The sequence below is a fragment of the Gorilla gorilla genome, chromosome 16 (assembly GCF_029281585.2).
Source record: "Gorilla gorilla gorilla isolate KB3781 chromosome 16, NHGRI_mGorGor1-v2.1_pri, whole genome shotgun sequence".
NCBI lineage: Eukaryota > Metazoa > Chordata > Mammalia > Primates > Hominidae > Gorilla > Gorilla gorilla.
This window is the reverse complement of record NC_073240.2, coordinates 100,383,134-100,396,734: the sequence shown is the minus strand read 5'-3', so window position 1 is coordinate 100,396,734 and position 13,601 is coordinate 100,383,134. Positions and strand designations below refer to the sequence as shown.

Here is a 13,601-nt window from a genome sequence, read left to right as displayed (position 1 = left end):
CGTTCAGTGACAGCAGATGGAATGGGCTCTGTCCGGTTAGAGCTTAGGGAGCAGGGGCTGACTAAGTGGATTCCTAAGATAAAATTTCCTGTGCACGAATATGTACATCTCCCCCGCCCCCACTGGTCCTAGCCTCTAGCCACATTTTACACAGTAGACTGGAAAAATGTCAGTATCAGAAGCTGGACACTGCATCTCACCCAGGTCTCCTCTTTTTTACCTTACACGACCCTCCCTTTTCTCAACTCTTCCCCCTGTGGCCTGCCTTTTCAGCTTGCCCACCCTCCCCACTCCCTGCTCACTGGGTTACTGATGCTCCTTGGGCCCCATGTGTTCCAAAGAGACCAGAAATCAGGCATCCCTGGTGTACACAGGCCCTAGGTCTTGTGGACCCCTGACAGGTGACATGGACACCTAGGAGTAGCCACAGTGAGGTGTCCTTTACCTTCCCATGCCCTTCTTAGCTGTCCCTGCTGCCTCTCTCATGATGCCTCCAACCTCAGCTTCCAAGCGGGGCCTGGTGGTACAGTCAAGTGAGAGTAAGCCATGGCTGGCCACGCCCCAGCTGCCTGTCTCCCTTCAGACTTCCCACTCCCCTGGGCCCCTGTGCGCTCTGAGAGAGCCTTCCTCTGTCCCTTCTCAGGGCCCATTTGTTTTTACAAAATGCCCAACCAGCCTGAGTTTGGCCTTGCCTTTGAGCTCCCCAAGCAGCACATGTGGCATCCATCCCTGCTCTGTGCCCCACAGGGAGTGAGGGAGAAAGGGGAAGTGAGGGTGCAGTGGAGTGAGGCTGAGGCCCAGAGAAGGAAAGAGATGCCCCATACTCTGTTTTCACCAGCATTAGGAGGATCCCTTCTCAGAAACTTCTGGAAGTCACCCTAGAGTAGTCACATCTAGGGGATTGGGGTCCAGGGTCACTCAGCAAGTTAGAGGCCAAGCAAGGCCTAGAATGGAACCCAGGTGCTACCCACTTACCACACTCCAGACCCAGAGAGGGAGTTGTCCCATCCCCACCCCACCCTGCTGAGGGTGCAGGGCTCTGAGCAGCCCTAAAGGAGAGGCAGGTAGGGGCTGCAGGGGTTGGCAGCCCTTGGGGCCAGTGGAGGAGGAGGAGAGGAGGCCTGTTCCCCACCCAAGTTTGTGCGTTGACCCCTCTAGCTGGGGCAGAGCTGAAACCTCATCAAGCTTGCTCACCAACTGCTGTCCCTTGATTGTGTCTGAGAGCAAAGCCTGTCTTCATTTCTTTCCTGGGGAGGCTGAAGTGCATAAGCAGCATGATGACCACGTTCATGAGGTTCGGGTTTTTCACTTCTGAGCTGGTTTGTAATTTGCGTTCAGAACTTCTTAGAGAAGCCTATGTAACTTACACCCCGACTTGGCTTCAAAAGGGATTTTTAAGGCAGCTTATGGAAAACGCATCTACATCACCAAGACAAGTAACAGGAACTTGAGGTTGCTGGAAGCCTTCACTACATGGTGGCCCCAAGTTGTGGTGATGGAGGGGGGCTGGTCACTTTCCTGGTGGTGAGGACCCTTAAGGCAGGCAGATCCCAATGGCGACCAGGCCCTGTGTGGGCACTCTGCATATTTATACCTTGCGAGCCTCACCTTGTCTGCTGCCATTGGATCACTTCACTTCATGGATGCACACCTGTCCCTAGAGATGGCCACAGACTTCCTTGTATCACACAGCTAGTGAGCAGCAGCCCTGCCACTCCCTGAAGCCATGTCACAGGCCCCTGGCTATGGCACTGTGAAAGTGTTCCTCACGAAGAGGGTCTCCTGTGAGGACCACTGAAGGCTCTGGGGTGAGGAAGGAGTCTCTTCCGGGCTTTATGTGTTCTCAGGCTTCCCGTGTGGCCTCCACAAGCTAGCAGACTCGAACAGCAGCCCCCAGCAGGGTCTAAGTAGCTTCAATGTGTTTCCTGGGTGAGGGAGCTCCTCCGGGTTAGCGCCAGGCTATGATTTGGGACTTTCCATTTTTAAACTCCCTGGGGTCCTTTGCGGTTGGTACAGAGTAGGGACTATTTCCTAAGACTGCTACAAAAGACAATCGTCACATTGTAGAGAGGCCTCCCTCTTAATGAAAGCTGTCCTTACTGTTCCAACTCCTGCCTTAGGACAGCCACAGGAAAATGAACGCAGGGTTACTGGAATTTATTTTAATTAAAAGCCTCCTGACCTCCCCTCCAGTGGGCCACACTGCAGTCCTGCATTCCTCTTGCTCTTGGGATGAAGCCTTGTTTTCTTTTGCCTGTATACGAACATCTCTACACAGAATCTTTCAGGGTCTTTTGGAATGACGCGGCTCCAAGTCCTCAGACAGAGCCGTCTGGGGAGACATCAAACCACCCTGCCCACCGAGCCACACCTTCTCCCTGCTCTAACTCACAGACAACCTAAACATTCTGTTAGAGTGAAAATAGAAGATCGTGGCCTTGGAACACCTGTGCCATTAGGGCTCAGATTTACAAGCTAAGTCATGCTCCTGTGTTTTAGAAAATGACCTCAGCTTCTGCCCAGGCCTTCGGCATCAGATTGCAGAGGATTCTAGAAGTGGTTTTCAAAGGTAGGGATGGCCTTGTGTGAGAGTGCTGAAACTGCTGGCTCTTTGTGAACCCACACCCTGTTTCAGGGCACAAGGTTCAGGCCGGGAGGCAGCAGCCACTTGAAGGGGCTATGACTTCCTGTCCTGGAAATCCTGTTGTCACTTGTCCCAGGTGGAGATAGACTGGGATGTCCATTGCCAGGAGAATAAACTGCTTCTCAGGAAGTGACCCCTTTGCCGTAGTAATAGTACTCAATTTGCCCTCCCGTCAAAGGCTGCTCATGTGGATTTAGTTCTCAAAGTTAATTTGGAGGTGAGGGGGTTGGGGGAAATAAGTCAGGATCTTGCAATAAAGGAGCTTTCTTGTATCCTAGATAAAGATAAAAGTGGTTTGAAATCTATAGACAAGGAAGGTGCACACGTGGACACACCAGACCTTCCTCTGTTCCTAAGCTCTAGGCCATTCTAATATACAGGGGTCCTAACCTGAGTTCTCAGATGCCTGATGTGTGGCTGGCTTGCATGTGACAACATCCGTCTGGGAACCCTCTATCTGGCCTTATCCCCCTGTGACTAGAGACCTACCAGGAACAAAAATGGGAAAAGCACAAAACCTTAGAGAAGCCAAGGACTTAAAGGAAGAAAGAGAGCAGCGACTTGAGGAGGCTGCCCCCAGAGGGCAGATTCCCAGGCAGGGCCCATCTCCGTCTGCCCACCACAACGCCTGGCCTTCTGTCACTTTGATAGCTGCGTTGCCTTCATGTAAGGAATACACTCCTTCCGCACTCTTCTCCCTTCCTTCCTCCCTCGCACCCATTCCTTCTTCCGGAGGTCCACATACACTAACAAGCATCCTCTTTGGAAAATATGACTGGGCGTCCCTAAGTCTGAGGTTAGGAGCCATTTGCACATTAGTTGGAACTGACCCCTGCAGCATCCTCCCTCAAAGCTTCTCTGTGAGCTGAGCTGCACTGAGGGAAAGGAGCATGCCATTCTCGGGTTGAGAGGACCAGCCCAAAACAGGGTGCTTTTCAGGGCAGTTAGGGGAAGGAATCCTGGGAGGTGAGAGAACATTACAAAGAAAAGGACTAGAAAGATGTGAGGTGCGGCTGTGTCCACCCGTGCCAGGGAGATCGGCTCCTACCCCAGGAGAGGGCAGGGAAATGCTCCCTAGCCCTTTTGGCCTCTGCCTTTCCCTGAGCACGGCAATGCTGCTTCAGCCAAAGCCCGGAGTCTGAAACTCAGTGCACGAATTGCCCCATGCCTTATACATCTGCAGGTCTTCACCATAAGCACAGTAAGGGCCCATCTTTAGGGACAAGGCTGAGATGCGGAAAGACCTTTACTTTTAAAAAGAATTGCTCAGCTACGTTCTTTAGTTAACTCCCAATCAGCCAGAAAATTAAAATAACGAAAGAGTACTCCATTCCTGACTATCTTCATTCATTTTAGACATGAATGTTCATCTCTGTAATGCTTTTATAATCAATAACATTAATGCCACTTCATCCTCAACATTTGCTGACATTAGATTATCAAAGTAGCCAAAGTTAATACTCAATTTGCACATTAAATCTGCAACGTTTTCTCGCATGGGTCAGCTATGAGGAAGAGAGGTAACATTTTCCATGTGGTAGATTTTCTCCCACCAAGACAAAACCTTCTGAGGAGTGCTCCAGAAATGCATCTGCTGGTCTGGCTGGGGACAGGCCCCATTGAAAAAGAGGGTTACAAGAATCCAGTTCAATTGATTTCTGCCTAACTGCAGACCCCAGGGCCAGCTGGCACTGCAATTCCTGCTCCTGTCTGGCAACTGCCTAGAATCTACATGGAGTAAATCATGCAGATGAACATAACTTGTTTCAGACCTAAGCTTTCTTTAGGTTGACTAGATTTGGTAGACATATTTCCAAAGTGTTTACGTCTCTCCTTTCTAACACAGATCCTGTGGAATGTAATTAGATCATTTCTTAAGACCCAGGATTCTCATTGTGAATTTCAGGCATGTTCTCAGAGCTCTTGAGGTGTACAGGGCTGTTTATCTGCAAAGGATGCTAGACTTCTGTGTCTTTTGATTGCTCTGTGTGTTTTCATGTTTCTGTCTTCTCAATGTCCATTTCTGTCCTCTCAATGTCCATTTCTGTCACTTGTTGCTTCCAGTCTGCCTGCTATTTCAGCCTAGTATGGGGACCCATAGCCACAATTATCAAAACTGTCCCTAAAATTAAAATCATCAGCATTTATTGAGCACCAACTATATGTCAGTCCTGTTATCATTTATTCATATGCATTAATCTGTTTACTCCTTATACCTCCTTATAAGGCAGTTATTAATATAATGGTCCCCTTTTCCAGATGGGGAACATAGCAAGGCACACAGCTGTAAGGGGCAGAGCCAGAACCTGGGCCTAGATAACGCAAGCCCAGAGCCTGCTCTCTTTCCCATTCACCCTGCTGCCTCCAAGAAGCAGCACACTTTATAGGGGCTGATTGGATTTTTGATCCTCGTGTGTTCTAGAGAGCTGTACCTGAAGATCATGGAGGCCACTTGGGAAGCACCTGGCATTACCGTCACAGAATGAGAAAAATAAATCCAAATCAATTCATTGGAAAAGATAATGAAACAGATAAAACACTAGCTGGCCTAATCAAGAAAACAGAGAGGAAGTACAAATGCAAAACTAGAAATGATAGAAGGGAATAACCAAATATTGAGGAAATTTCTAAAAGCAAAAGATAATGTTTTGTACAGTGCTCCATAATAAATATGATATTTCCAAGTGGAAATGTCAGGTAGACCACTGTATATACGGGTCATAATCTTCCCCAACAGACTTCATGTGCTTGTCATGTGTCACCATGAAGCTATTTTCTACAGGTGCTTCTGTGGGAGTCCCATGTCTCTTTGGGGAGGAAACCTTCGCATTTTCCTCTTGTAGGGTAGGGGCAGCAAACTTATGCACATGGGCCAAATTTGCTCACCACCTGTTTTTGTAAATAAAGTTTTATTGGAACATGGTTATGCTTATTCATTTATATATTGTCTACGGCTGCTTTCATGCTACAACAGCAGAGTTGAATAGCAACAATGGAGACCATACAGCCTGCAAAGCCTAAAATATTTACCATCCTGTCCTTTACAGAATAAGTTTGCCAACCCCTGTGCTAGAGCCCTGTGATTTTTCCAGTTTCAGACTAGTTTCTGTGCTGGTTTCTTGGTTCAGGATTTCCAGACCAAGTAGGTGGTACACATTCAGACTACATATATGCTTATTTCAGGTATTCTTTTTCTAGTCAGAACCTCTGGATAGACACCCTTAATTCCACACCTGGAACCAGTGCAATTGTTCTTATCTTCATTTTAGAGATTCCTGGCTGTCGTAGTGTTTGGGAAGCTGTAACAAAACACCATAGACTAAGTGGCTTATAAACCACAGAAGTGTATTTCTCACAGTTCTGAAGTCTGGAAAGTCCCAGATCAAGGCTCTGGTAGATTTGGTGCCTGACCTGCTTCCTGGTTCATAGACAGCTATCTTTTCACTGTGTCCTCACAGGGTGGAAGGAGTGAGGAAACTCTCTAATGGTGTCTTTTATAAGGACACTAATCCCATTCATGAGGGTGCCATCCTCATGACTTAATTACCTCTGAAAGGCCCTGCCTCTGAATATCATCACCATGGGGGTTAGATTTCAACACATGAATTTGAGGGGGACATAAATATTCAGACTATAGCACTGGCTGTATTCATTTTATTTCCTGCGTAACAAATTTGTTTACTCACCCATTTATTACCTTGCAGTTCTGTAGGTTAGAAGTCTGGTGTGGTAAGGCGTGCTTCTCTGCTCAGACTGAAATTGCATTGTTGGCCAGCTCCACTCTCAACTGGAGGTTGGGGTGCTTTCTGAAGCTCGTTCCTGTTGTGAGCACAGTTCAGTTCCTTGCAGCTGTAGGACTGAAGTCCCTGTTTTCTGGAGAGCTGGTGGCCAGTGACCCCTCTCAGCTCCCCCCGTAGGCTGCTCTTGCTCAGGTCCTTCCACCATATCCCTCTCCATCTCAGCAGCAGGCAAAATCCTTCTCATCAAATCTCTGTCATGCTTTCCATAAATATGACTTCCTTTTCTGCTACCAGCCAGAGAAAACTCTGCTTTTAAAGGGCTCCTGTGATTAAGTCTGGCCCAGGGGATAATCTTTCTGGTTTTGTTTTTGTTGTTGTTGTTGTTTTTGAGACAGGGTCTTGGCTCTGTTACCCAGGCTGGAATACAGTGGTGTGATCACAGCTCACTGAAGCCTCAACCTCCTGGGCTCAAACAGTCCTCCCACTTCAGCCTCCCAAGTAGCTGGGACGACAGGTGCACATCACCACATCTGGCTAATTTTTTTTTTGTATTGTTTGTTTTTTGTTTCGCCATGTTGACCAAGCTGGTCTTGAACTTCCAGGCTCAAGCGATCCTCCCACCTTGGCCTCCCAAAGTGCTGGGATTACAGGTGTGAGCCACCACCCCCGGCCATAATCTCGTTTTCTTCAAGTCAGCTGTACCCTATAACATAAGCTCATCTCAGGAGAACTATATCTTCATACTCACAAGTTCCATCCATAACCACAGGGGAGGGACTACACAAGGGCAAGGGTCACGGGTCACCTTAGAATTCTGCTGGCCACACCAGCTTTTTGCAGGGAGTCCTATTCAGCTTTCCACCACAAATGAGCCTCAGGCTTCATACCTAGTCCTGCTCAGGCTTAGAAAACCCTAGTACTAGTAGATGGACCTTTTTTCTAATATGCTCACGGGCCGTTCAACCTCAGCTCCCGCTCACTTCTCTGGCTTTTAGTTCTCTCGTCATTTTCCATACCTGAGGTTTTCTTTTTCTTGCATTCAAGATTGGCATGCATTTAAAAATATTTGTGTTATATTATAACCAGTATGTTGAAGTATTTGGAATGATTGGGGTTTTGAATGATTTCTTCCCTCAGCGGCATGTCAGCAATATTTTCCAGATTTTTCATGTTTCAGAAATATGTACCAAGATTATACTCCAAATCCATCAAAATAAGTGAACTTTCAGAGTCCTACCCTCAGTAAAGTCATAGTTACCCTATAACTAAAGTTATAGGAAGAATTAGTGGTTGATCAGCCTGAAAACTTACCAGTGTGTTCAGATCTGGGGCATAGTTTCTTCTTTTGCAGTAACTTTTCTTTATGTATCACCGGGAAAGCTAGATGTATGAAAATTAAAGAAATTAAATTGCGGTATCCTTCAAGACCTAAATTCTTTCCAATGAAACAGGCAGATTAATGGGCAAAGGACAGTCTTAACTGTTTTTTCTTGTCCCAATACCTCTTTCCAAATAGCTCAACACTGCTAACAGTATATTTATTCTGTTTCCATTTCAAATCTGTGAGCAGTTTTCAAAGTTATAATAAATGCTTTTCTTCAGATGTAGCTGAGCAGTATTTTCAAGAGAGCATGGCTCATCTTAAGGATTCCAAAGGGATGGGAAGAACCAAATTTCTTTCAATTCAAGATGAATTTTGCCATTTTCTACAAATGACTGGACAAAAAGAGGTAAGTGAGTTTGGATCACAATTGTCTAGTTATTCACAGTTGATATCCAAAGGGCAACTCCTTTACTCTGCAAGCATCCATTAAGCACCTGCTGTGTGCAAAGCATGTGCCAGTCTCTAGAGGAACACATAAATAAGGCTAGGGCTCCTTTGGGGCAGCTTCCAGAGATACTTGCTCTTAGAAGCTGGGAGACTTTATGAGAACATAGATTGTCATGCCCACCTACAAAAGATCCTAAAGAAATAGTGGACAGGCCCTGCTTATTGAAGTCCTGCAGATCTGGCTGGAATAGTGTGGCAGTTAGTGTGTCTAATCCCTCTCTCCTCAGTTTGGGTAATGAATGGAATTTGCATGTCTAAGGAAAACTATATGGTGCAGAAGTTACAGCTCAGTTGTTTAGTATTGATTCGTACAAGCGTGATTTACATGACTTATAAAAATAGAACAAGACCCAGACCTTATATTCATTGGTAATTAAACCCTTGGGAATGTATTCCTTGCAAAGCCTAACATACCATTGCTTTATTTTTATATATATGTGTGTGTGTGTATACATATTAATACATATATATATATACAATCACCCACAGATACTGAGGAACAATTATATATGTATGTGTGCATATATGCCCACACCCTCTTCTCAGCGCACCTAAGTCCCGTTTACTCTTCACTCCTCTCCGTTAAGCTTTTTTTTTTTTTTTTTTTTTTTGAGACGGAGTCTTGCTCTGTCACCCAAGCTGGAGTGCAGTGGTGCAATCTCGGCTCACTGCAACCTCCGCCTCCTGGGTTCAAGCAATTCTCTGCCTCAGCCCCCCGAGTAGCTGGGATTACAGGCCCCCGCCACCATGCCCAGCTAATTTTTTTGTATTTTTAGTAGAGATGGGGTTTCACCATTTGACTAGGCTGATCTTGAACTCCTGACCCCGTGATCCTCCCACCTCAGCCTCCCAAAGTGCTGGGATTACAGGCGTGAGCCACTGTGCCCGGCCTCTGTTAAGCTTTTCTTATCAGAGGTTAACACCATCTCAATTTCCTAGAAAACCATACATACATACATATATACACACATATGTACACAGTACATATATGTGTACACACACACACACACACACACACACACACACACACACACATATATATATAGTTGTTCCTCAGTATCTGTGGGGGATTGGTTCCAGAGCCCCCAAGGATATCAAACTCCAAGGATGCTCAAGCCCTTGTACAAAATGGTGTCACATTTGTATATAACCTAGACATAGCCTCCTGAATACTTTATATCATCTCTAGATTGCTTATAATACCTAATGCAATGTAAATGCTATGGTAGTAGTTGTTACACTGTATTTTTTATTTGTATTGTTTTTATTGTTGTATTGTTATTTTTATTGTTTTTCCCATATAATTTTTGATCTATGGATATGGAGGGCTGACTATGTATTTTTTTCAACTCTAACCTATCATGGCAAATCTTGGAAATGAAAAACTCTATTTCCCTTACCGTCTGTAGACCTCCTCGCCCACAGCTCTTTTCTCGTCCTTAATCCCCCTCCACCCCCGCCTTCTGTCAGCTAGGGAACACGGGCTTTTATGCCGATACACCCATGTTTCTCAGGCCAAAGTAGGGCCACAATCACCAGGACAAATGGGAGTTTCAGGATGTTTCTCAGTCACCCAACCCCAGGGAGAGAGAGGGGCCTTCCAGGGGCCTCAGATTCCCTCCCCATTCCCCCCTCACATCTCTAGAAGACTTAAGGGGAGTGCTCAGGTCAGAATAATGGGGTAGGTTTGCCCCCTCATGCCCCACTCCATCCAGTTCCTCAGCCATTTTTTCCTCCAAAATAGAACTTGACTGCATCCATTGTTTTCCATCTTTAGTCCTGCCACTCATCATCTCTTGCCTGGACCGCTCTAACAAGTTCCTATCTCTCAGCTGCTTTTTCCATGCTTGCCCTCTTCTAATCCACTCAGAATAAGGAAGCCATGGTGATGTTTCCAAAAAGCAGATCTGACCACTGAACACTCACTTGTAAAAGCCAGTCCACTGGCTCCCCGATGCCCTCAGGATAAACCAGAATCCTGACATGGCCCACAGTACCGTCCACGACATGGACTCCACTGACATTTCCAGGCTCATTTTCGCCTCCTCTCCTTGATCCATGTTCCTGCCACACTGGCCTTTTCTAATTCCCACTTCCGAGCAGTGCCAGCTTCTGTTTCCTCCTCCTGGAAGGCCCTTCCTCATTCATCTCCAGGCCAATGTTAACCCATTCTTCATTTCTTACCAGCTTCTCTGATTCCTCTCCCCAGGCTTCATTAGACACTCCCCATTATTCTTCCTAAGAGAATCCATTTGATGTCATCAAATATTTGTAAGTATATATTCATGTGGATATTTAACATCTATCTTGCAACTAGACTGAACCTGTGAAAGCAGAGACCCTCTTGCCTGTGGTGAGGAGTGATGAGCAGAGAGGTGGATGCATGTTTGGCCACAGGCCAGCTGAGTGTTCTGACTCCCGTGGGCCATGCATCAGTTCCCCTGTACTGCCTGGCTTCCCACCATAGTGTCTTGCTGAGTCAGCCAATGCTCAGTGTCACTGATGCTATCTATGCCTCACTGCCCTTGCCCAAGTCACCCAGATCAGTGTTGATCAAAAGATGCACCTCACTCTCCTAAGCTGCCCTCGAAGATTTTAGCAAACTGGGTCTTTTCATTCTAGGGCCACTGCCAGCCCATCCAATGCCCTTATCATATAGAAAAAGCTGCCCCTTCCTCAGGTAGATACCGCCCATGTTGGAGGGGACCATAGGCTGGATTTCAGCCCTCCCCATGCTCCTGCCAGGCACCCTTGTGTGTGGCACCACCTGCCCAGCCAAACATGGCAGCCTCATGCTGTTCTCACCATTTGGTTGCAAACGTCTCACTGTGGGTTCTAGCAGGTGTTGGCCAAAAAGGGCCGGGCCCAAGGACAGTCCCGGAGCCAAGAATGGGGCTGTGCTCAGGCCATCCCAGATGTTCCCACAGCACATGGCCGTGGGCACTGTGGAACATGATATTTGGGGGACGAAATGCCTTTTAAGGTAAAATGTAAGTGAAGGTCACTCTGCCACAGGTTAAGCTACTCTGTGAGGGTTTGTCTTCTAGTTGTGCCACTCTTTTGCTCAAGAATCTTCTGTGACTTCCTCAGCCTGGCCACTCACTGGCCCTCAACAGGCCATGTGTTCCTCCTGTGCTCCCAGTGGCCCATACCCTCTTCTCATCCCACCTAAGTCCTCTTTACTCTTCACTCCTCTCTGTTAAGCTTTTCCTAGCAGAGGTTGATACTATCTCAGTTTCCTAGAAACCTGTGCCATTTAACTTCCTTCACATCTCCCCATTTCCACAGTCAGGCTGTAGGCGGCATCCAAAGCTTTATCTGGGAAAGGGAGTCTCCCCGGGTCTTCTCCCCATCACTGGCTCCTCTAAGTCTGACAGTGATATTTTCCCACAGAAATATCACCAAACCCAGCACTCTCAGCAGTCCAAGTCCTTGCTCTCAGAACTTGGGAGATGTGATGGGCTTTACCCTCAGGCAAGTCTAGATTTAAATTCTAGTCCCTCATGTACCTCAGTGGGGCCTCAGTGCTGAGTTACACAATCACTCTGCCTCTACAGAGATTCCTCTTTCACCTGAGAAATTTATTTCTGCCTCATCAGCACCTGTAATGTGGTTCCCCTACCCCGGCCCTAGCCCCTAACTTGTATTATTGCCAACAAAAGGATTAAACGCCCTCCTTGTCCTTCTGTTTGTGGAGCACTTTCGGGACCCCTTTGGGGCTGTGTCATGAGGAAGCTCCCATGGTCCCTGCTGTATTTGGCAGTTAAATTCAGCATCCATGCTCTGCAGCTGATGTCGTGCCTTCATGTGGAAGATCGTGGAAGAATTTCTGGAGAAAGTATGGAGGATTGACATACTTTAACAGGGTTTCCCCCCGCATATTTTGGTGTCTGAAGAAGCTAATATCAGGAAATACTGTGTCCTGACCAATTCATATTTTTTATTCCATGTTAGTATAAATAAATTGGATAAACCAAACAAAATGTCATCTCATGTTGGAATGTTTACTTTCAGTTTCCTAAACGATTTCCTATGAGAATAGCAAAGTCTGGAGTGTGTTCAGGATGTTCTATACATAGATAATTTGCCCAGGAATGCTGTATTTTCACTTCTGTAAGAATAGCATTGTGGACAGAGGGAGAAAAGCATGGGACTAAAATGTATGAAAATTAGGCTGGGCATTGTGGCTCGCGCCTGTAATCCCAGCACTTTGGGACGCCAAGGTGGGTGGATCACTTGAGGTCAGGAGTTCAAGACCAGTCTGCCCAACATGGTGAAACCCTGTCTCTACTAAAAATACAAAAATTAGCTGGGTATGGTGGTGGGCGCCTGCAATCCCAGCTACTTGGGAGGATAAGGCAGGAGAATCGCTTGAACCTGGGAGGCAGAGGTTGCAGGGAGCTGAGATCATGCCACTGCACTCCATCCAGGCTGGTAGACAAAGAGAGACTCTGTCTAAAAAAAAAAAAAAAAAAAAACCTCCAGATTTCCACCTGCTGTTGTAAAATGGAAGATCTGCTGAGACGGTGAGACGGATTTAAAAAAAAAAAAAAAAAAAAGGTATGAAGATCACTGGCTGTATTCAGATCCTAGCACCACCACAGCTGAGCCCTCTGACTCTGAGCAAGTTTCTTAACTGCTCTGTGCCTGTTTCCTCCTCTGCCTAATGAGGATTAAAATTTTACCCATCTAAAGAAGACAGCAAAAATTAGAGACCCACACAATTGTGTGTGTTCAGCACAATTACTGACATGTGAGGACTGATCCATGTCAGCTTTTGTTCTTACTACTCAACTGAAATGGATTCCTGTAATGGCTGAGTGGGTTTATTTTGCCAGGTGTCCTTTACCTGGTTTATTTTGCCAGGTGTCCTGTCTCTTCATAGTTTACACCTTTCCTCACATTCGTGTTGTTTCCTGACTCTTGTTCAACCAGAGGTGATATGATTTGGCTGTGTCCCCACCCAAATCTCCTCTTGAATTATAGTTCCTATAATACCCATGTGTCATGGTAGGGACCCTGTGGGAGGTGATTGAACCATGGGTGCGGTTACCCCCATGCCGTTCTTGCAATAGTGACTGAATTCTCACAAGATCTGATGGTTTTATAAGGGGCTTTGCCCCCTTTGCTCAGCACTTCTCTCTCCTGCTGCCCTATGAAAGAGGTGCCCTCTGCCATGATTGTAAGTTTTCTGAGGCCTCCCCACCCATGCGGAACTGTGAGTCAATTAAACTTCTTGGCTTTATAAATTACCCAGTCTCAGGTATCTCTTCATAGCAGCATGAGAACGGACTAATACAAGAGGAGAATAGGCTCAGCTCATGAGACTACCACACCCATGTGAAAATATACAAGTTGCGTAATGATCCTAATCAGCGTTTGAGCT

General features: G+C 46.4%; 1 protein-coding gene across 39 annotated transcripts in view; it reads left to right on the top strand.

The window, feature by feature from the left end:
- TTC23 (tetratricopeptide repeat domain 23) overlaps nucleotides 1–13,601 on the top strand; it is a 114,947-nt gene that overhangs the window by 81,329 nt on the left and 20,017 nt on the right. For all 39 annotated transcript variants that reach the window (XM_055364082.2, XM_055364080.2, XM_063698866.1 and 36 more), the window contains one exon: nucleotides 7,987–8,114. In XM_055364082.2, coding sequence (XP_055220057.1) covers nucleotides 7,987–8,114 — 128 coding nt within the window. The remainder of the gene's footprint in view (nucleotides 1–7,986; nucleotides 8,115–13,601) is intronic.